Source organism: Brassica napus, chromosome C4, assembly GCF_020379485.1.
Source record: "Brassica napus cultivar Da-Ae chromosome C4, Da-Ae, whole genome shotgun sequence".
NCBI lineage: Eukaryota > Viridiplantae > Streptophyta > Magnoliopsida > Brassicales > Brassicaceae > Brassica > Brassica napus.
The window spans coordinates 59,058,367-59,080,055 of NC_063447.1; the positions used below are offsets into that span (position 1 = coordinate 59,058,367).

Consider the following 21,689-nt stretch of genomic DNA (forward strand, 5'->3'; position numbering starts at 1 on the left):
TCTGGTCTTTGGATTCATTTAGTTATTGATATGTCTTGTTTCATTAGAAAACTAGCTTTGTCTCTTAGTCTTTACATGACATATACAACACTCTTCACTCTTATGTTAAAACCTTTGATATATTAATAGATTGGTCTAAATGATACACATTTTAGCACTCTTGTAGTACACCAACATAAATAAAACTAAACCGGAACAATAAACCAACATTAAGAGAACTAAACCGGTAACTGAATATTTTCAGAACACAAAAGGAATAACAGCTTTCCGAGTCTTTGGGTACTCGTCCTTAAACTTGTCACCGTACCATACGTGGCTCGCACGTGCGCGCGGGATCAAGTTGGAACACGTGTATAGGAAAAACCCAACTCCGGCCCAAGACCAAGTCATTACAGCCCAGCCCAACCACTCAACCACCTCTCCAAAGTAATTCGGACAGCTTACAAACTCGAACAAGCCTCCTCTCGGTATCACATAACCTCCCCGGTTCTCCTTCTTCATCCGTACCAGAGTCCGGTCCGACGTGATGTTAATCCACATACCGGTTACGAAAACCACCGTACCGATAACAAACCGCAACCAGAACCACACTCCGTCGTCGTAGTCGTTCTTGTAATGAGAAACGTACCTCGCCTGGTCATGAATTAACCAAAAGAATTGTAAAATTTTAAACCGGTACAAAGTGATAGTTTTACTAAACCGGAATCAGATACATCGTTACCTGGATATAGGCGTTGAGAAGATTAAAGGTGAAAGCCATGGCGGCGATGGTGATCGGGAAGCCGTTTTTACTCGAGGAGGAGCTGCGGAGGAGGCGGAGAGGGTAGATGACGGTGCGGTGGAAGTAATGGAGGAGGTAAGGTGAGAAGAGGAGGAGAGATTTGGGATTGTGAGAGTGGCGGCCAAAGGGGAAGAGGAGGAGCGTGAGCCATAAGGTGGGGCTCTCCATGAGGAACCAAGCGAGCGGGGGAGATAAGGTGGGTCCCCATCCGGAACGGTTGTGTTTGCCGTAAGGAGCTTGGAGGAATTTGAGAGCGACGGCGGTAGGTGGGCCCGAGAAAATTAGTGTTAGGACGCAGTAGCGGAAGAAGGTCTCATCGGCGATCTCTTTCATTTTGGGTGATTCTGCGAAGTGATGAAGAATCAGATCTATCCGTGCAGAGTCGAGTACAGCTCAGCTTGGCAATTTAATTCGATGTAATAATAAAAAGTAATATTTTGACTTTTGCAAATTTTTTACTTTTGTAAATCTTGTACTTTGTCTTAAAGCATGTTTATGCGCGGTCTTTAGTGAGGTTCTTAATGCGTGGACTCCCACAAAACTCTTAATGATCGGTTACAAAAACTACTAATTAAGAATCGATTTTAGTGAGTTTTTTACACTGTTCGTGGACCCCACTGATTCCTGACGCTCCGCGATTGGTTTGATTTTTAATTTTTTTTATTTTAGATAAAAGAAACTTAAGAAACCTATTTGAGTTTTTTAGAGATAAACATAGGGCCGTTCAATATGGTAAAACCAAACCGTACCGAACCGAACCAAAATAGACAATATGGTTTGGTTTTGGTATATACCATATAAACCGAATGGATATAATTTTATAAAAACCGTAGGGCTTAGATATGGTTTGGTATATAACCGATTAAACCGAATAAACCGAACAAAACCGACTAAAAGTAGAAACATGTATCTATTTTATAACAATACATGAATATCTATTTGTTATATAAGTTAAATTTGTGTTAATAACTATTACCATAATGTTATAGTAATAAAGAACAATTTATAAAACAATTGAACTATAATTAAATAACAATACATCGCAATTCAGACATTTTATTTTTAAGTTTTTTTTTTTTTATCTTTTTGCTTTATTTTAGTATTCACTAAATTAATATGAAGATTATAAATTTGATAGAAAATTTTCATAACTTTTTTCTTATCTATAAACAAACAGAGTTTCGTGTTCAATCGAAAAAGCATGACTTTAATGAACACTAAATATGGAAGAGTGGAAAAATTTTTCTTTCGTATTTCTGTTTTGTTTCATATTTTTATTTTCAAAATTTCAGGCTCTGATTTTAATTATAGATTTGATTATTTTATTTGATGGTAGAAGCATTTTTACTTTTTTGTTCATTTATTTGAACATTAATATATTTTTAATAAATGATTGTGTTGACAATATGACTCTAAAATTCATTTTATATGATCTCAAACTAAATAATTATGTTTTTTGGTATAAAATCGAATAAACCGAAAACCGACGGTATATAAACCGAACCGAAGTAAATATGGATTTAGAATGGTAGTTATATTTTACTAACCGAAATACCGAAAACCGAAAAAAACCGAACCTAAACCGAACCGATATCCGGATTGAACACCTCTAGATAAACTCATAAACATGGTCTAATGGTAATGGTGTCCAAAATTTTATTTACGTTAAAACTTAAACTTAAACCAATCAAGGTTTAACTTTCCTTAAAACTATATCTAATAAAAGTTTAAATTATAATTAATTTTAAGCTATATTTTTATTCACTGCACATTAATTTTTTACAGAAAAAAAATTACAATTACAATTTAACCTTTATTTTACTTTTTCATTTAATTTTTATTGATACAAAAATATATTTATAGTTCAAAATTTTACTGATCAAACAACATGATTTTTTTTGAAGTTACGTCTCAACCAATCATCCACACGTATATATATAAATACAATATTTTGTAATTTCTTTTAACTGTGTAAACTACCACAGCTCTCAATTACTAGTAAATCGCATAGTTTTTTTTTACCATCTAGTTTTTTGGGGTAAAATTTAGCTACAAAGTCCATTAGTCATTTATGTAGTCACACTATGAGTTTCCTTCTTGTTGGTTTTTCATAAAAGAATCTCTAGTGAGAATCCAACACTCTTAAATCAAGTTTGTTTTAACTCATATCATGTAGATTTTTAACATAAGTTTACAATGATTTAAAATTTTATAATCCCACTTCAAAGTTCATTTTAGAACAAAATCTTTCTCCCATCATATATCATTTTTAATTCAGAAACATAACAAAATATGATTATATCAAAACTAAAATAACCATATTCACCATTTTATTTATTTAGGTCTAAATAGAATATGAATTAAGCTAAAAATTAAAATACATTTTGAAGTTTTTATCAGAAAACAGGAAAAACAACGTACAAAAATATATTATGTTCCAGAAAAAAAACAATCATTTGTATCTCAGTATCTTTTTTCTGGTATCATATTGCTCTGTAAGTTTATAAGGATAGCCTGTTGGATCTAAAAGACTCGTTCTCCGGTGGCGAAAAGGATCCAGAACACGGTCGTTGCAAAGTAAAGAAACGCCGTCACCGTCAGGAACGCCTGGAAGGAACCGAGCCACTGCACGAAGTAGCCCGTCCCTATTGTACTAACGATCGCAGCCAACGTACCCGCACAATTTGAAATACCTGCCTCGCACACCAATAATATAAGCCCTAACTTTTTAAGCAAGAAACTATAATAAAACAAGAAGCAAGATTCACCATATATTAACATTTACCGTGCAAGAAACCAGCATATTCCGGTGCGATGTCCTGCTCTCACAAAGAGAAACCAGCAATGTTGTGAGATTAAAGATTATCCCAAAATGGTGAAATGCTAAAGAGTTTTTTTTTTTTTTTTTTTTTTAATGCTAAAGAGTTGTTATTAACGTACTTGCATATTGAGGAGGAACCCAGCTTGGCTAAAGGAACTCAAGCTCAATGCAATGGTCATGAGAATCGCTGCGCAAGAAGGCGATTTTGCGTAGTTCAGGCATAGCAGAGACAACCCTGGACCAATAAATCCGATAGACTGACAATAAAAGCCGAGACATTCTGTTAGAATGTTGGAAGTTATAACATATTGCACTTTTGATAATCACCTGCATGATCTTTCGGACAGAGGTCACAGAGTGACCAGTTCTGATCAAGCAGTCTGATGCTGAGCCAGCAAAGTATCCCGAGACCGCCATTGTGGCCCATGGAAGAGCGCTGAACCATGCCGCTTGCTTCAAATTCACGTTAAACACCTGTGAACATCAATATAAAACATCATATTTTCAGTTCATATTCGAATCAAAACATAGAATCATTAATAACTACTTACCGTCTGGAAGTAAACAGGCATCCATGAGAGAAGAACAAAGTATCCCTGTGAACAACTAACCAAAAACCTTATGAGTTTATTACAAAAAAACAAACAAAAGACATGGCATTGATGTAACAAAAGATACTATCAAACTCAAACTCACCCAATTGTTAGTCACATTAGCGAAAATGATGGCCCAAGTAGGCAACTTCGACAAAAGAAGGCGCAAAGATGGGTTAGGCTTGGTTGAACTGGTTGGCGTATGAACCGGTTTTCCAGCCTGGATTTGCCTCAGCTCTGACCTAGTGATGAAAGGACTGTCCTGAGGGTTGTTTGTAACGCCGCTTGCCCAAGTGGACACCCACAATAGACCTAAGGACGCAAAAAGAATGAATGGACCAGAGATTCCTATAGAAGATAACATGAGCGGTGTTAACAAAAGTCCCACGACGTTTCCCATGTGAAACCCTGCCATCGATATACCAACCGCACTGGCTCGTTCATCCATGGGGAACCACCTGAGTCAAATGCCAATATAGTTTAAAAAAAAACATTTTCAGTTTTTCAGAAAGAAATTTGCTAAAAGGAATATTACCGAGAGAGAAGAGTAGTCATGGAGGGCATTGCAACACCTTCAGCGAGACCAAAGAAGGCTCGGGCACACAGTAAGGCTACGGTCGAGTGTGCAGCTGCCCATGGAGTGAGTAGAGTGGCAAAAGACCACAATGCGACTCCCCAAGCCAATACTCTTTTTCCTCCATAACGATCCACCAATGCTCCTCCAATAACCGATGAAAAAATGTAACCCCATAAAAAGGAGGACTGCAAAATAATAAGTTTCAATCCATATTAGGAAAAAAAAACTTATACGTTAATGTTAGCCAAAACTTAATACGTTAGTGTTAGCAGAAACCTAATAATACGTTAGTGTTAGCCAAACCTTGATCACTAGATTGGTTTCTTCTATATAAGCTCTGGGTTATGATTGTTTGATGGAGGAAAAACCAACATAGCGAACTGATCAAGGACTCCGTTGGTTGAGGTTAACAAGAAAGACAAGTTTACAAAAGAAAATAACCCTAAGAGAATCATTAGTAGTGCGAAACTTATATGGTTTCTCACCAATAGATTTCAATATTTAAAAATAATAAACCATTACAAAGTTGTGTGTTGAGGGAGTTTCTCACAAATGTCTAAGTCTATCATTGTTTTTTATTGGTGAGATACTTTCATAAAAACTCAACGATGCTCATGCTCTAATAAATGAGGAAATGTAGGTAATAGAAATTAAAATTTTAGTTTGCATTTGAATGAAATCAAATGGAAAAGAATTGGATTTTTAGGTTTGAAGCCGAACAGAAACTCAGAAGAAAAGGGAAGTCGACGTGACCCTTACCACAAACGTTTTGGTGATAAAAGCCTCAATTTCACATAACGTCAAGCCTTCTTTACGCTTGCCGCTCAAACTAACGCACCTACCATTGTTCTCAACAACTACTCCATTTTTCCTACTACTATTATATGTATATATATATATATATATATCAATATTTTAGAAATTCTTAAATGCAACCAATTCTTTCTTTAAACCACCTAATCTTGGTGCATTACAGTTTATATATTTTAGATTTATTTTATTTTATTTTATTGCAAGTTATTTTTTTAATATGTGTGAAAATGTCGTGTATCTTTATAAAATTGATTTTGCGGACGATTATAAACTGGTCCCATATTAAATATGTTTACACATATGGGGAAACCAAATCTTGACATCTTCATTTATTTTTGTCAAGTTGATTGCTTACCGATTCGCGGATCAAGAATGTAATTAGGGGGAGTTAATTATAGGAGATTAAGAAAATACCTGAACTACCCCTAGAAAAGAACTCGACCAGCCAAGCTTCTCGGCGAGTGGAACCACCGCTACAGACATCACAACTCTGTCGGCGTTACAAAGACACATCATGCACGCCGTCAACATCACTACTTTCATCCTCTCCGGTATCAACTTCCCCACCTCCCTTGCCACCTCCACCTCTCCTCCACCGATAAGTATTCCCTCCGCCGCGCATCTTTCCGGTGATTGATGTCTCTTCTTTGCCGCCGTCACCACCGCTTCACCTCTTCTTGTCACACGGCTTTCCGACGAGGAACGTAAACTCTCACATCGAATCTGGTTATGTCTGGAACGTAACCCGAAACTCAGAAGGGTTTCCCGGGTTGATGTCGGATCGCGACGGAATCTCAAGAGACATGACGAACGATGTGGAGATGTTACGGATAATGCTGTCGCCATTAACGAATGATTAAGTACGACTAACTTGTTACGCCAATAGTGATGTTGATGTTTAGGAGGCGTTAGAATTGCGATAGAGAGAGAGGCAGAGTTTCAGGAAGAGAAACTCGACATGAAAGAAGCTTTTCAAAGTCTTTGTGCTTGGGTGGTGTTTGGTGTGAAGGATATTTTAGTCAATGTATAAAATATTTTCTGCTGCGTCCTACGTGGAGACACGTGACGTGTTCCTATGACAAAGTGACTCCACCACGTCAAAGGCCCACCTACACCGGACAACTGATTACCGGGGCTTTCGGTATATGATCATTTTTTTAGTTACATTTGGTATTATCAAATTTAATATTTTGCAGTTACATTTTATAAATCTATCAATCAAGCGTTTTAGGCTAAGTATTAACTTAACGAAACATTTTGTTGAAAAAGAAGGTTATCACGGTAGTTATAAATGGACGTGACTGAAGTAGAAAGCATCCAACGATACATTTGAGGTCAAGGCTTTGGAAAGATAACGACACACTTACTCCACAAGCTGTACACACCAATTTAAATGAGCACGGCCCATCATATTTAGACAAGCTACCAACCATGTAGTAAATCAGAATACTATTCTAAGAGCTCCTTGAAGAAAAAAGAGAAGGCCAAAGCGATGCAAAAGTTGATTGAGAGCAAGTTACATGAACTTTATGCCGAGCTCAATGAGAAGATTGAAGGACTACAATTTCAATTTGCAGCCATGAAGATCGAAGAAAGTCCAAGAAATCAAGAGAATGACCGAGGACGAAGATCGTCCACTTAAAGCTCAATCTCCTATGATACCACCGACATCCATAGACCATATTAACAATTTATTGGAGAAAGGAATCGCATGGCTCAAGTGAAAAAATATAACTAATTCATTTAAAGAATTTAATAAAGGTGAGGAAGCACAATTTTTTCTTATATTTGTGATTAGCACTTTGTAAACATTGTGCCTAACCATCAAGTTAAGAACCTAAACTAAACGTTTGTGCAATGCATCTATCTATTTTGTCTTTTGTCTTTCTTTTATGGGAGAATTGCCAAGTGTGACTCAAAACTTGGAGTAAAACCCAAAACAATACCCCAACTTGGGTCAAAGGCAAAAGTAACCTAAAAGGCTATTGAAATTACAACTATCCCCTTGTGACCAAACAAAAAAACGGAATTCTTTTTACGTTTCTACCCCTCGCAAGTCGTCTGTTTAGACGACTTGAAAATAAGTCGTCCAGACGACTTAACTTAAAGTCGTCTGGACAGTTAGTCTTAAACATAATTTAAAAATTTTGTAAAAAATATTTTGATAAGTGAAAAATGGGAATTATGTAATTAACATATGTCTTAGGAGGTATAAATTAAGATATAACAAATTTCAATTGTTTTCAGCATAGATGAGTGAAAGTAGTGAGTCATGATATTCTTAAGTTTATGTTTCATCAACATATGTTGTAGTATTGTATGTGTTCTTAGGGTTAGATTTTGGAAAGCATTAAAACCGTTTTTGAAAATTTTTAAAATAACTTATGCGTGTTCATTTCTGTGTATAGTAAACACTATTTAAGTATAATTTGATTTTATAACGTGGTTAGTTAGTTAATCTAGTCATTTTAGTTTAGGGGTTCATTTTAGGGTCTAGGACGACTTAATATTTTGTCGTCTGAAAACAGACGACTAAATATTAAGTCGTCTGTTGTACATTATCAGCCAGAATAAGTCGTCTAAACCGGACCAAACCTTAAAGTTTACCAATGTAATTTTAAAGCTAACCGGATTATTTACCCAATATATAAGGTGAATTTTTTTTTTTTTTTTCATTTTTCGCGATATTCAGAAACCCTAACAGTTCTCTCTCAAAGGCGATTTCGAATTCCCACGATTTCCGAACAAACCATCGTTCTCAACATCGGCTATCTATCTCACTTCATTCTCACCGTTGTCGCCGCAGCTTCTTCTAACCCTAGCGCCGCCGATTCCTCTAAACCCTAGCGCCGCCGATTCCTCTAAACCCTAGCGCCGCCGCTTCCACTATTTCCGAACAAACCGTCGCCCTCGCCACCGTGGTCACCAACGTTCTAAACACTAGCGCCGCCGCTTCTTCTAAACCCTAGCGCCGCCGCTTCTTCTCTGTAAACCTTAGCGCCGTTTCTCTGTAAACCCTAACGCCGCTAAGTCATCAATCTCGAGGAAAAGATGAACATAAAACGTTGTCTCTATCAATTTACTCATTCTCACCGTTTCACGTTTATTTTTTCAGATCTATAACCGCAATGACGAGTACTCCAACTCCTTCTGCGACTGGAAGACTTGTAAGTAATTTAAGTCGTCTGGAAAGTCTTCCAACTGGACGACTTAGTAGATGACTTAAATATAAGTCGTCCATTTGGAAGACTTTCCAGACGACTTAATTATAAGTCGTCTACTAAGTCGTCTGGACTTATATCGTTGTCTTTGATTATTTTGCAGACAAAAAGGATGGATATTCCAGAACTCCCCCGTAGGTTATACACATCAGGGGAAGAACCAGAAGCCCACAATAGCATTTCGTATCATACGGATAACAGCAAGTTGCATACTGCTCTTAGGAAAGCTCTTACTGATGACGAATTTGAAGAGCTCAAGGAGTCGAGTTTGGGAGTTTTCATCAAGTTCAAGGAGCAGGGATTTGGTTGGGCTTCAAGGCTGGTTCACTACATGCTCAGTTTCAAGCTGGACATTAAGAAGAAGTATGAGATGTGGTCTCTCGTTGGTCCAGAACCTTTGAGGTTTTCACTGTTAGAGTTTGAAAACCTCACTGGTCTAAACTGCGAGTACATCGAGGACCTTGAGACACCAAAATGTGATGTTACCCCAGAGATGGTTTCTTTCTGGGGGATGCTGGGAGTTCATCTGGAAGCTGGGCCAACTACTGATCAGATAATAGCAGCACTGCAGAGATGCGGGGATTGGTCCAGGGAAGATCGCAAGCGGCTCGCGTACCTCTCCATCTTCACTGGATTCATTGAAGGGAGAAAGTTTTCAACCGCTACACGATCTACTCTGGCAAGGCTAGTGATGGATTTAGAACGGTTTGAGAATTATCCATGGGGGAGAGTCGCATTTAAGGTGCTGATGGACTCTTTGTGGAACAAAGAAATTGCTGGCTGTTACACCGTGGATGGGTTTATACAAGTTCTTCAGGTCTGGACGTACACAGCTATGCCGGAATTGGGTGCTAGTATTGGTGGTCCCAGAGCAGACAGTCCGTCTCCACCGATACTGGCTTACGAGGGCAGCAGAGGCCGCAGATCAATGAAAGCTGCTATCTTGAGTCAGGTATTTACTTCAATCCAAAAGTCTGCGCAGACGACTTATTATAAGTCGTCTGGAAGGTCGTCCAGCTGGACGACTTATCGGACGACTTAATTAAGTCGTCTGGAAAGTCTTCCATCTGGACGACTTATTAGACGACTTATTATAAGTCGTCTGGAAAGTCTTCCATCTGGACGACTTATTAGACGACTTATTATAAGTCGTCTGGAAGGTCTTCCAGCTGGACGACATAGTAGACGACTTATAATTAAGTCGTCTATTTAGTATTTTTTTTCAAATATCTAACTCGATTCTTCTATTTACTGCAGACCCGCGTGATCAACTTTGTTGAGAAGGACATTAGTGAAATGTGGCCAAAATGGGACTCTGAGGTTGAGGACCTGCCCGCGGAGAACATCATTAAAGTCATGTATGAGCGGAGACCGTGGAAGTGGACCATGGATTGCTGGGAAGTCACTGGTACTAAGGTCAATACAAAACCTAAGGTTGTGACTCCATCAAAGAAGGCCAAAGAGATGGTTGTGTTGGAGGAGGAGGAGGAGGAGGAGGAAGACAATCCAAGACCTCGGAAGAAAGCTCGTAAAGAGGCTCCTAAAGTGGCTAGTGAAGAGGCTAGAGAAGAGGCTAGAGGGGTGACCAGAGAGGAGTTGGAAATTATGTTCAAGGGCGTAGCTGACTGCATGAAAAAAGGGTTTAATAAGTGCATGAGGGAGTTTAGGAAGTTGTCCGATAGATTGGAAGCTGTGGAGAAGAAGGTTGGTGTCACCAATCAGGCTACCCCTCAAGATAAACAGCCTACCCCTCTTGCCAAAGAAACCGGGGGTAGAAACAAACAGGCTACCCCTCAAGATAAACAACCTACCCCTCATGCCAAAGAAACCGTGGTTAGTAACCAGCCTCCTCCTCATCAAACCAAACAGCAGCCTCCTCCTCCTCAAAAGAAACAGCCTCCTCCTCAAAAGAAACAGCCTCCTCCTCAAAAGAAACAGCCTCCTCAAATCAAAGAGGTTAGTATCAAATCCAGGGTTAACTAGTTGTCCAGACGACTGTAAAAGTTGTCTGGACGACTAGTTGACCCTGGACGACTTAAACGTAAGTTGTCTGGACGACTAGTTGACCACGGAAGACTTAATTTTAAGTCGTCCAGGTCCAACTAGTCGTCCAGACAACTTTTGTTTAAGTCGTCCAGAGTTAACTTGTGTGCAACTTTTATTGCAGAGATGGTTGCCGGAGGATACAGCAACCGAGGCATTCTCGGTAAATAAGACCTCCAAAGAGATTGTTGCTGTCACTTCCACCGATCACCAACCGAGCCTCGCTTCCACCGATCAACAACTGAGCCTCGCTTCCACCGAGCCAAGCGATCCAGTTTCAGAACCGAGCCTGGTTGTATTGGACAAGCGTGCAAAGAGTAAAAGAGCGAAGAAACCTGCTCCCACTGTGAGATCTCCTTATACGGCAGAGAAAAAAAAAGATAAAGTGGGAGCCTATAATCCATTTCCGCCAGTAAACAAAGATCGGTTGAAGGAACTCGCTGATTGGTTGAAAACTGATCCGTAAGTGATTGCTTTACCCATAATAGCTTGATTTAGTCGTCCAAAACTGATTGCTTTTTTTGTTTGCAGTCATTATTTAACTAAGACCGAGGACAAACCACGTACATCACCAACAAGGTGGTACCACTTCCTCCGGACAGCCAGAGGATGGCTGGAAGACTGCGTAAGTCTTCTGCACACGATTTAAGTCGTCTACAAAGTCGTCCAAGTAGACTACTTTCCAGACGACTTATTATAAGTCGTCTGGAAAGTCGTCTACTTGGACGACTTTGTAGACGACTTATATTTAAGTCGTCTGGTAACTTCTAACTTGTTATATTTAATATGCAGCATATAGATGCTTGGATTAATGTGCTAAGGCAGAGGTATCAGGAGAACCCACAAGCTTTCAGGAGCGAGCGAATGTGCTTCCTGGATCACAACTTTTCCCAGTCTTGGAGAGAGCAGTATCACCTCTTCAAAACATCGGAACCTGATCACAAAGGTTTAGGAAGAGTTCTACCTGGTGGGGCGTCGTATTTTTATGACGGATCAATACCTTCATTTTGCCAATCAAACAAGAAGTGGGGGGAGGACATTGATGATATCTATGCGCCAGTGAACTTGGACGACAAGCATTGGGTTGCTATTTGGATATCGATCCCTAAGAGGCACATAGTCGTCTGGGACAGCATACCTTCATCTAGTGTACCAGACGCATGGGATGCGATAATGGAGCCTTTTCTCCAGATGGTCCCTTATCTGCTTGTTGAGTGCGCAGCCACCGACGAAATACGGGTCAAATACGGGTTGGAGCCATACACATATGAGAGACCGCTGAAAGGTGTACCCACGGCCAACAATGGTGATTGTGGCGTGTACACTTTAAAGTACATTGAATGTCATGCTCTCGGTGTCTCCTTTGACCCTAAAGACTTTGCTAGGTGCAACGCAAAGAAAATGAGGGATAATATGGCGGTGGATATATGGAAGGAGCTTGTTGATCAGCATCTAAAAGATAATGTGGATGGTGATAGGTTCGTGGGCTTGTATGATTAGATTAGTGTTTGTATTTGAACTTGTCTTTGTATTTGAATATATAAGTTGAACTTGTAAATATATAAGTTGTAAATATATAAGTTGTCTGGAAGATTAGTGTTTGTATTTGAACTTGTAAATATATAAGTTGTCTGGAAGAAATAAGTCGTCTGGAAGGTTTTCCAACTGGACGACTTACAAATAAGTCGTCTAGAAGGTTTGGACGACTTATTATAAGTCGTCTGGAAGGTTTTCCAACTGGACGACTTACAAATAAGTCATCTAGAAGGTTTGGACGACTTGAAGGGATAGTAGAAGGTAGTCTAAAAATAAAATACACTTGAAGGGATAGTAGAAGGTCGTCTAAAAATAAAATACACTGGACGACTTAGTAGAAGGTCGTCTAAAAATAAAATACACTGGACGACTTAGTAGAAGGTCGTCTAAAAATAAAATACACTGGACGACTTAGTAGAAGGTCGTCCAGCAAGTTTCGAACTTGTCTATCACTTGTAACATGAATGGGAAGACTGCCTGGAGCCATCATCATTTCTGCTGGTAATGAGTAGCTAATCTCCACACTCACTGTTCTCATGTCCAGGTTATAATCTTCTTGAGCCATTGCAACAAGTTCAGCATGTGTTGAATCTTCATTCAATAAAAACAATCTTCCTCCTTTGAGATCATCAACCACAAAATCCCAACGGAAATCTCTCAACAACCATTCTCCATACACTGCATGTAACTGAAAAATCATCTGCAAATTTTCAAAATAAAACACATTAGTAAACATAGAGAAAAGGGAAATGAAGAAGTTCAATAAACATTGCCGCAGACGACTTAGCATTAAGTCGTCCCGAAGACTTAAAGGTAAGTCGTCTAAAGAGGTCACTTTTGCAATTGAAAAAGTCGTCTAAAGTCGTCAAGCTTTGTTTGTTAAAAAAAAAACTTCAGACGACTTATATATAAGTCGTCTACGAGAAACGGGCTAGTTTTGCATTTGACCGAATCGTGTCAGATCTTTGACTATTTCTGGACGACTTATAATTCAGTCGTCTCTGGGAAAGTTAAAATTTCAATATTTTATGAAAACTTGACGACTTACACGTAAGTCGTCCTAGGTTAGTTTTGTAATTGAAAAATAAAACTTGAAATTTAACTTTCTCCAGACGACTTAGATGAAAGTCGTCCAGCTAAACGACTTAATTTAAGGTCGTCCGGGATAAGCAAGGTTTGACCAGAAAATTGGGAAAAATTCTGGACGACTTTGCTTTCCCCGGACGACTTTAAATTAAGTCTTCTAGAGGGACGACTTTATATTAAGTCGTCTGGTTAAAGTTAAATTATGAAGTTTTATTTTTCAATTACAAAACTAACCTAGGACGACTTACACGTAAGTCGTCAAGTTTTCATAAAATATTGAAATTTTAACTTCCCCAGAGACGACTGAATTATAAGTCGTCCATAAATAGTCAAAGATCTGACACGATTCGGTCAAATGCAAAACTAGCCCGTTTCTCGTAGACGACGTATATATAAGTCGTCTGAAGTGTTTTTTTTTAACAAACAAAGCTGGACGACTTAATTTATGTCGTCCGTTTGAACAGAAGACTCATCAGTAAGTCTTCTACATACAGATGACTTACTAGTAAGTCTTCTACGCGAACAGATCTTGAAAAAAAATTCAAATTCGTACCTTAAACTAGGTGAGATGACTTCGTTTGCACACAGGGTCTTCTCCAACCACCCAGAACCTCAAACGAAAGCAACCGTAAGTCAAAACGAAAGAAATATGGCTCTGCAACCATAGCCCATATTTTGAATCAAAAGCTTGAGTTTTTTGGATGAATATAGAGAGAAAGTGAAAGAAATGTTGTTTTTAGTTCATAACAATTGAAACAGAGAGAGTGTAAAGAGATTTACGTGCATTAAAGGGCATTAAAAGCTCCAAACAGTTCGTACAAGGTTGTTGCCACTATTCATTGCAGTGGCAGTATTGTAAATACTTGAAGAAGATGAGGTTGAGACAGTAAAGAAGCCATTTTCGAAAAAAAAAAAAAAAAAAATGTTAATGGCATTTTCGTAGATAAAGTGCAGGTGTGGGGTTAAAATCTCAAAAAAAAAAGGAGTCAAAAGAAAAGGTTAGTTTTCTGTTTGACTCCAAGTTTTGAGTCACTTTTGCAAAAAGCCCTTCTTTTATTTGTATTTTAGACATGAGGACGACTTGTATTTGGATAGCCATTAACCAAAAAGATACTTATACTTGGAAAAGATTGCGTTACCAAAATCATTTTGTGCATGATGATTGAAACGATGGGCGAATGTAAACCGGCGAACGGACTTGATCACCGTCCTCAATAGTCAATACCATGACCAATAAGTCACCTTTCTCATGCATGAATATCGACAGGTTTGTAATTTATGAATGATGTGTAAATACTTTTACTATTTTTTCGTTTACCTTTCAAGAATTTATTCACATGGAGACTGTAAACTTTTAAATTAAGCGAAAGCAATTCGTGTCTATGTTAGAAAGATCCAAAAGATATCATATACTATTACTCAAATTTTTATTATCTTATATACATTTGTTAATTGTTGTATTAGTTAAGGCAATTTAAAAAAAAAGTAGTGAATTGCCCATTTTTCCGGAGAGAGAATGAGAATGTTTCGGTGGTCATCGTGAGTCGAACCCATGTGGCTTTCTGTATTGGGGACGAAGCTCTCACCAGTAATCACAACTATGTCAAACGTTAATTATATTAAGTAAAAATATCACCGCATACGTCAATACAATCACTTTCTAAAAGAAAAAGGTCACAACGTAAGTCAAACAAGCTCTACACCAAGTGTCTAAATCGAAAAAGTAGAAAATATTAAAGGACAATGTGAAAGAACTATTTCGTTGAGTGAATAGTGAAAGCTTTCGTACTTATGAAACTAAAGCAGAATAGTGAAAGCTTTCGTACTTATGAAACTAAAGCATGAATATGGATGGGGGAATAATGGGTCGTAAGGGTCCAGGGAAACAGGCTTGGATTGCTAATGCATGAGAGACTCCAGGATACAAGAAATGAGAAAGAAAAAGCCCAAATATTGTATAGCAAAATCGTATTCATACAATCACACATGATGTCACTGAATGAATGGATACACCTCTAGACAGATTTTCAATGAATTATATGAGATAAAGCCAAACGAATGTTTTTACTATTTAGGTATATGAATGATTTCCTAATAGCTTGTAGGAAATGGCTAAACGGCTAAGCTATAAGCTCGTGTTTATCCAAATCTATTAAAAATTCGTAACAATTTATCAAAAGCGAGACTGAAACATTCAAAGTGGGTATGCACTTATGAGTGGTGCATAACATGCCTCGAATATTTTGAATTCATTCCTCTAGTAAGTAGAGATGCTAAACACCATTAAAACTCCTACGACAGCTAAAAAGAAGAAAGACAATGATATGTCACTGTTATAAAACAACTTCTAAGACATCTAAAAGGAAGAGAGAACTATCTTTCACAAATACAAAGTACTTACGAGGGAACAATTGCAAGGGACATATAAAAAAAAAGTATTTATGTAGCTCCAATTTTATTAATTTCCATGGAATAAAGTTGGAAAAGTGAGCTATTAGTGGATTGACATAATGTGTTGTTTTGGCATGAACTTCCAACAAGCTTACCTTGGGCATTAAAATCCAAAACTTCAATGACTACATGCACAACAATTTTGTTCCAGTGAATTCAACTCGGGGACATTTGAGAATTTACACCCTGGCCAACATGCGGGTTGGATTTATGGTTTAGGGTTCACATTGTTGGTTCTTTTGTTTCAAGTTTCTAGCATACAAAAGACAGTTACCTAATATGTTTTGATTCTTGAAAATGTTTCAAGAATTTGGGGAAAAGAAAGAGAGAGATGAAGAGTGGGCCAAAGAGGGACACGTGTGGTATGTATAGACAGAAAAAAAGTAGCCGGTTTCACATGAGTCTGGTTAAGGCTATATACTCGTGACTCACCGACGAGGCTTCTCTTCAATTTTCATCACTCCGCCCCGTTCGCCGTCGGTGCTATCCCACGTCCCCTTCTTCATATCCCCCAATAAATTATTTTCTTCGGTTTTAAATTCTTAAGTTATTTTTTTTTATTTTTTTATTTTTTTGAACACAATTCTTAAGTTATTTGAATGTGTTTTTAATGATAATACTATTCACGTGTGTTGAATTTACATCCACACTAAATAAACTATATTCGCCTGAGCTGTGATCACAATGTAAAAACGTTAGGGCCGGCGCGTCCTGCAGACAGGATGAAAATTAAAAAACAATTTAAACAGTTAGAATGAATGTTTAATATAAATTTGTATCATATAAAAATATACATATTAGTTAAATATTGTACATGTTAATGTATTTGAATACTAAATAGACTATGAAGTTACCAATATTTGCTTTGATTAGGGATATTTGCTTGCTTTGATTAATGTTGAATGAACTATGTAAATTAAATTGGTTGGTAAGCTGTTAGTACAAAATTATATGTCATGTCTTGAGATTTTTGCTCTTATACCGTCTTTCTTTTGAAGTTGGGACGTTCATCGGGTTTAGTTGTACGTGATTGTTGTTTTGATTAAGTTATTTAAAGTAGTTTTCTTTTTATGGTTATATACATGCAGGTTTTCTTTTTCTTTATTTGGCCAAATATTGAAAATTATAAATATACCATGCCACTAAAAATATTTCTATGTATATATAATTTAAAAAAAAATATTATTCAATGTTTATTCCACCTTGATTAGGACAATAAGTTGAATATATTTTAGACCACAAATCATAAATATTCTCAGTCTTATACATTTTGTTCTTCGAGTTATTGTTACTTTTATTTCCTTTTATACATTTCTCTTAATATTTATGTATGCATCCATAATATTTTTTTAAAAAGATTTTTCATTAACTAATGTATTTATTGTAGTTTTAAATATATTATAGTTTTCGTGCACTTGATTAAATTTTTTTGGCCTTGGTGGTATTTGAAGTGGTTGAGAACCTGAATGAATATTTACTTTCATAAAGTTTTTGGTGTATGTTTAAAAATAAAAAATTGTAAAGGCTTTTAAATCATATGAATATAATATTCAACACACTATTGTTGACTGTTCATATACTTAAAATTTTGACGTAGGTAATTGCAAATTTGCTGAACTCATAGATTCGTTGCTACTTTATAAATTATCACAGGATGAGATACATAAGGTAAAGATTGCTTTGATGATAATATAACGTCCATATCGTAATGGGTGTGTTTTTTTTTTATCTACTATGTATTAAAAAATAATTAACACATTCAATAATATTAAAGAGTAAAAAACTCTGTCAATTGTTCATAGAATAAACTCAATGTTAAACTCAAACCCAGTCAAAGGAATAAAATTCAGAGACACGTGTCGGCCTGTCAGAGAGTGATTTTCCACGTGGATAGTTTAGGAGTGAGGTAAACATATTTTTATATATATAGATAGATTACTTTGTGGGTTAAATAAGTCTCATGTGTGATTCTACTTGAAACTTTTGACAACGTTCACATTTTAATATAATAGATTCTTCCATAAGTATAAATAAATAACGAATACATGTTATTTAGCATGAGTTATTTGCTATATTCTCAAAAGGCAAAAAGGTAGAGAAAACAAAAAGAGAAATAGAATAAGAAAAATAAAAGTGAATAAAGAGAAAGAGACAGAAAAGGAAAAAAGAAAGCGAAGTATGAATGTAAAAGTGAAGAAGTGAAAGGCCATTGGAAGAAACATCCTAGAGCAATTTTTTTCCTGGCTAGAGTATAAAAGCTATTAATCTGTTGTTTCCAAAAACATTAATCGGTTCCTCGTAAAATGAAAAATAACACTGAAATATATTGTGAAAATAGCACTGCTTATAGTAAGATAATAATGTTATATAAATGCAATGATGACATTAAAAGAAATAAATTTACTTTCACATGAATAGCTTGTTTTATCTTACATAAATATTCGAATAAAATGTTAAAAGTACGGAAAAGAACTGTCAAATAATTATGATGTGATTTGGTTACAGCTATCATGAATCTAAAATAAATTTGAAATTTCTACAGCTTAGAAGAACAAAAATGATTAGAAATAGAATAAATATAAAATAATATTTATTCAAAGATTAAGATATCTTTTTTTTTGGGCAAAAAAGATTAAGATATCTTAAGTTTGTAAATTTTTTTTTTTTAAGTAGACAAAACAGTTCAAGATTCGGCACCATCGGAAAGAAAGAGAAAAACACAAACATGGTGGACTCTAGCCTCTTAGGCAATGGTGGTGGTGGAGACATAGGGGCGAAACCGTCATTTTCAAAAAGCGAGAGCCCCTAGACTTTGCTGTAGTAGTGTAGTACGTCTGCTAAAAGTCACCAACGGAACCAGCGAAACATATTTCGAAACTGGGCCCTCGTAGTTTCCATTTATTCCAAATTCACACCCCTTTCTTCTTTAATCTCACTATTTAACCATCTCTTTCCTTTCATTTTCTTTCTTTTCTCTCTCTCACTATCCGTTGAACTCAAACGGCTCTCTCTCTCTGTCTCTTTCTCTCTCTTTCCGTCGACAATTTTCTCGGGAAAACTTTTCTTCCCACGCGAGAATCTCAGTGTCAATAACATGAGGTGTACTCGATTCCTCCGGTTATGAATCCTACCCACAACAACCCAGTCGCAGCTTCAGCACTAGCTCCGCCGCAGCCTCACCGTCCTTCCACCTCCTGCGATCGTCACCCGGAGGAGCGTTTCACCGGATTCTGCCCTTCTTGCCTCTTCGAGCGCCTCTCCGTTCTAGACATCAACGCCGTCGCGTCTTCCTCCAGAAAACCGCCGTCGTCGTCCTCCGCCGCAGCTCTCAAAGCAATCTTCAAGCCGTCTTCTTCTTCCTCCTCCTTCTTCCCGGAACTTCGGAGGACGAAATCGTTCTCGGCGAGAAAGAACGAAGCTTTATTCTCCTTGGGCGCGTTTGAGCCGCAGAGGAGGTCGTGCGATGTTAGAGTAAGGAACACTCTCTGGTCTCTGTTCAACGAAGACGCCGAGCATATAAAGGAGGGAGCTTTAACGGTAAAGGAGGGAACTTTAACGGTTAATCGCGAGATTGGGCTCGAAACTAGAAAGCCCAAGTCCCCTGTTTTCGAGGAGGGCATTGATTGCGGGAAGAAGTTAAAGGATCAGAGAAGCGTAATCGACGAGATCATCGAAGAAGAAGAGGAAACAGAGGAGAAGGAGCACATGGAGTTGAATCCTCAGACGACGACGGCGAAGAAACCCACCAGGAGTTTCTGGTCGGCGGCGTCGGTTTTGAGCAAGAAGCTACAGAAATGGAGACAAAAGCAGAAGCTTAAGAAGCATAGCGGCGGCGCATTACCGGTGGAGAAGTCAGCTGTGAGGCAGCTCAGAGACACTCAGTCCGAAGTAGCAGACTACGGCTACGGGCGGAGATCATGCGACACGGATCCGAGATTCTCAATCGATGCCGGAAGATTCTCTCTTGACGCCGGTAGGGTTTCGGTGGACGACCCTCGTTACTCTTTTGACGAGCCGCGCGCTTCTTTTGACGGGTATATGATCGGGAGAGCGACGGCGGCGGCTCCGCCGCGAATGCCGTCCATGTTATCCGTCGTGGAGGATTCTCCGGTTAGTAATCTTGTTCCGGTGGAAGAGCCACCACCACCACCGCGAACGCCACCAGAGAGTGTTGTCCCTGGTGGATCTGAACAGACCCGAGAGTACTACAACGACTCGTCTTCACGACGGAGGAAGAGTCTCGACCGTTCTAGCTCAACAAGAAAGATATCAGCTTCAATCATCTCTGAGATCGATGAACTGAAACTGTCTGGTTCCAACACTAAAGTGTCTCCTCCTCGAGAAAGAGAGGTAAAGGACTCGGCTTTACGTTCCCATTCGCGTTCACATTCGAGTTCAGTGAGGGGAGATTGCTCCGTTGAGAACTTGGAGATAGGGACTGTGGAGTCCAGCAAGAAAGGGACGAAGAAGTCTAAGAGATGGAGTTGGAACATATTTGGGATGCTTCACAGAAAAAATGAGAAGAGATTCGAAGAAGGGAGAAGCAGTGTGGATAGAACGTTCTCAGGGTCGTGGAATGTAGAAGCTAGAAATGGGTTTGATCCGAAGATGATGAGGAGCAATAGTAGCGTGAGTTGGAGAAGTTCCACTCCCGGAGGTGGAGGGTTTCACCGGAACAGTGTTGATGGATACGTTAGTGGTAAGAAGAAGGTTAGTAGCAGTAGTAGTAGTATTGGGAGGAAGGTTGAGAATGGTGTGCTGAAGTTTAACTTGACGCCTAGTAAAGGAAGGCGAACAGGAAGCATGGATTCGACGAGCCGGCCGGTTCCGCCTGCTCATCCGCTGGCTAGAAATTTCATGAATTTTTACTGACCAAATTGTTATGAAACTCGAAATCTTTTTCTTTAGATGTAGTTGAAATAAGTGTGGTGGTGAATGAAGTTGTATTGAGTGAGAATGTTCAGTCTGATTCTTGTGTTAGGATTTGGTTGTTCAGTTTTAGAATTTCTTTGGTATACATAACCTTTAGTTGATTACATTTTTTCTTACTAGTATATGTTATGATTAAAGTTTTTTATATATAGACAAACAAGAAAAAGCTGACATTTGAGATTTGATAGCTAAATCAGGAGCAATACATAACCATTAGTTGATTACATTTTTCTTACTGATATATGTTATGACTTATGATTAAAGTTTTAAATATAGACAAACAGGAAAAAGCTATGACATGTGAGATTTGATAGCTAAAGCAGGAGCAACTCATGGACAAAAGAAGGGTTGAATTTCAGTTAAGCTTTTGCAGTATATGTGATCCTTGGAGAAAATGATTATCCGAAATTTTCGCATAACACTTCACTTTAATTGGCAATCTAGAAGTCAAAAAACGACAATTATTTGTCTTATATAATAAGAAAAAAAAGAAGAAAATAAGGCTTTTAGCAATAAATTTAAACCGTATACAAAATAAATTACAATATTATTTGATGGATAACTCAGCAAAGCAAAAAGACGTATAAGCTTTATACAGGAAACGAGTTACTACATATGGCTGGAAAATGTTGAAGAGACAAGTGGAAAATGTTGAGGAGACAAGAAGAGCCCATGGGATCAGGATGTCCAAAACTAGTTGAGGTCATAAGTCAAACTAGTCGTTTCAAAAAAACGAGTCATAAGTCAAAACAAACTTATTTACTTGGGCCTTGTGTTAACGAAAGCAATTTAAACCTTAAACTCTTAAATATGACGAAAACAAATAACGAAAAAA

General features: G+C 37.9%; 3 protein-coding genes across 3 annotated transcripts; 1 reads left to right on the forward strand and 2 right to left on the reverse strand.

The window, feature by feature from the left end:
* Positions 1 to 100: 100 nt before the first annotated feature.
* Positions 101 to 1,320, reverse strand: LOC106402780 (steroid 5-alpha-reductase DET2). Its single transcript, XM_013843569.3, has 2 exons — positions 722 to 1,320; positions 101 to 633 (listed from the first exon to the last, which is right to left on the reverse strand). The coding sequence occupies exons 1-2, from the start codon at positions 1,112 to 1,114 to the stop codon at positions 241 to 243; spliced, it is 786 nt and encodes a 261-aa protein (XP_013699023.2). The 5' UTR covers positions 1,115 to 1,320; the 3' UTR covers positions 101 to 240.
* Positions 1,321 to 3,089: 1,769 nt separating this feature from the next.
* Positions 3,090 to 6,779, reverse strand: LOC106404544 (probable anion transporter 3, chloroplastic). Its single transcript, XM_013845262.3, has 8 exons — positions 6,000 to 6,779; positions 4,731 to 4,957; positions 4,299 to 4,653; positions 4,154 to 4,198; positions 3,930 to 4,076; positions 3,722 to 3,859; positions 3,567 to 3,600; positions 3,090 to 3,474 (listed from the first exon to the last, which is right to left on the reverse strand). Exons 1-8 carry the CDS (start codon positions 6,429 to 6,431, stop codon positions 3,305 to 3,307), a joined length of 1,548 nt encoding a protein of 515 aa, XP_013700716.1. The 5' UTR covers positions 6,432 to 6,779; the 3' UTR covers positions 3,090 to 3,304.
* An 11,309-nt stretch (positions 6,780 to 18,088) lies between these two features.
* Positions 18,089 to 20,958, forward strand: LOC106403134 (protein OCTOPUS). Its single transcript, XM_013843979.3, has one exon. It carries the CDS (start codon positions 19,043 to 19,045, stop codon positions 20,792 to 20,794), a length of 1,752 nt encoding a protein of 583 aa, XP_013699433.1. The 5' UTR covers positions 18,089 to 19,042; the 3' UTR covers positions 20,795 to 20,958.
* The last annotated feature ends 731 nt before the right edge of the window (positions 20,959 to 21,689 follow it).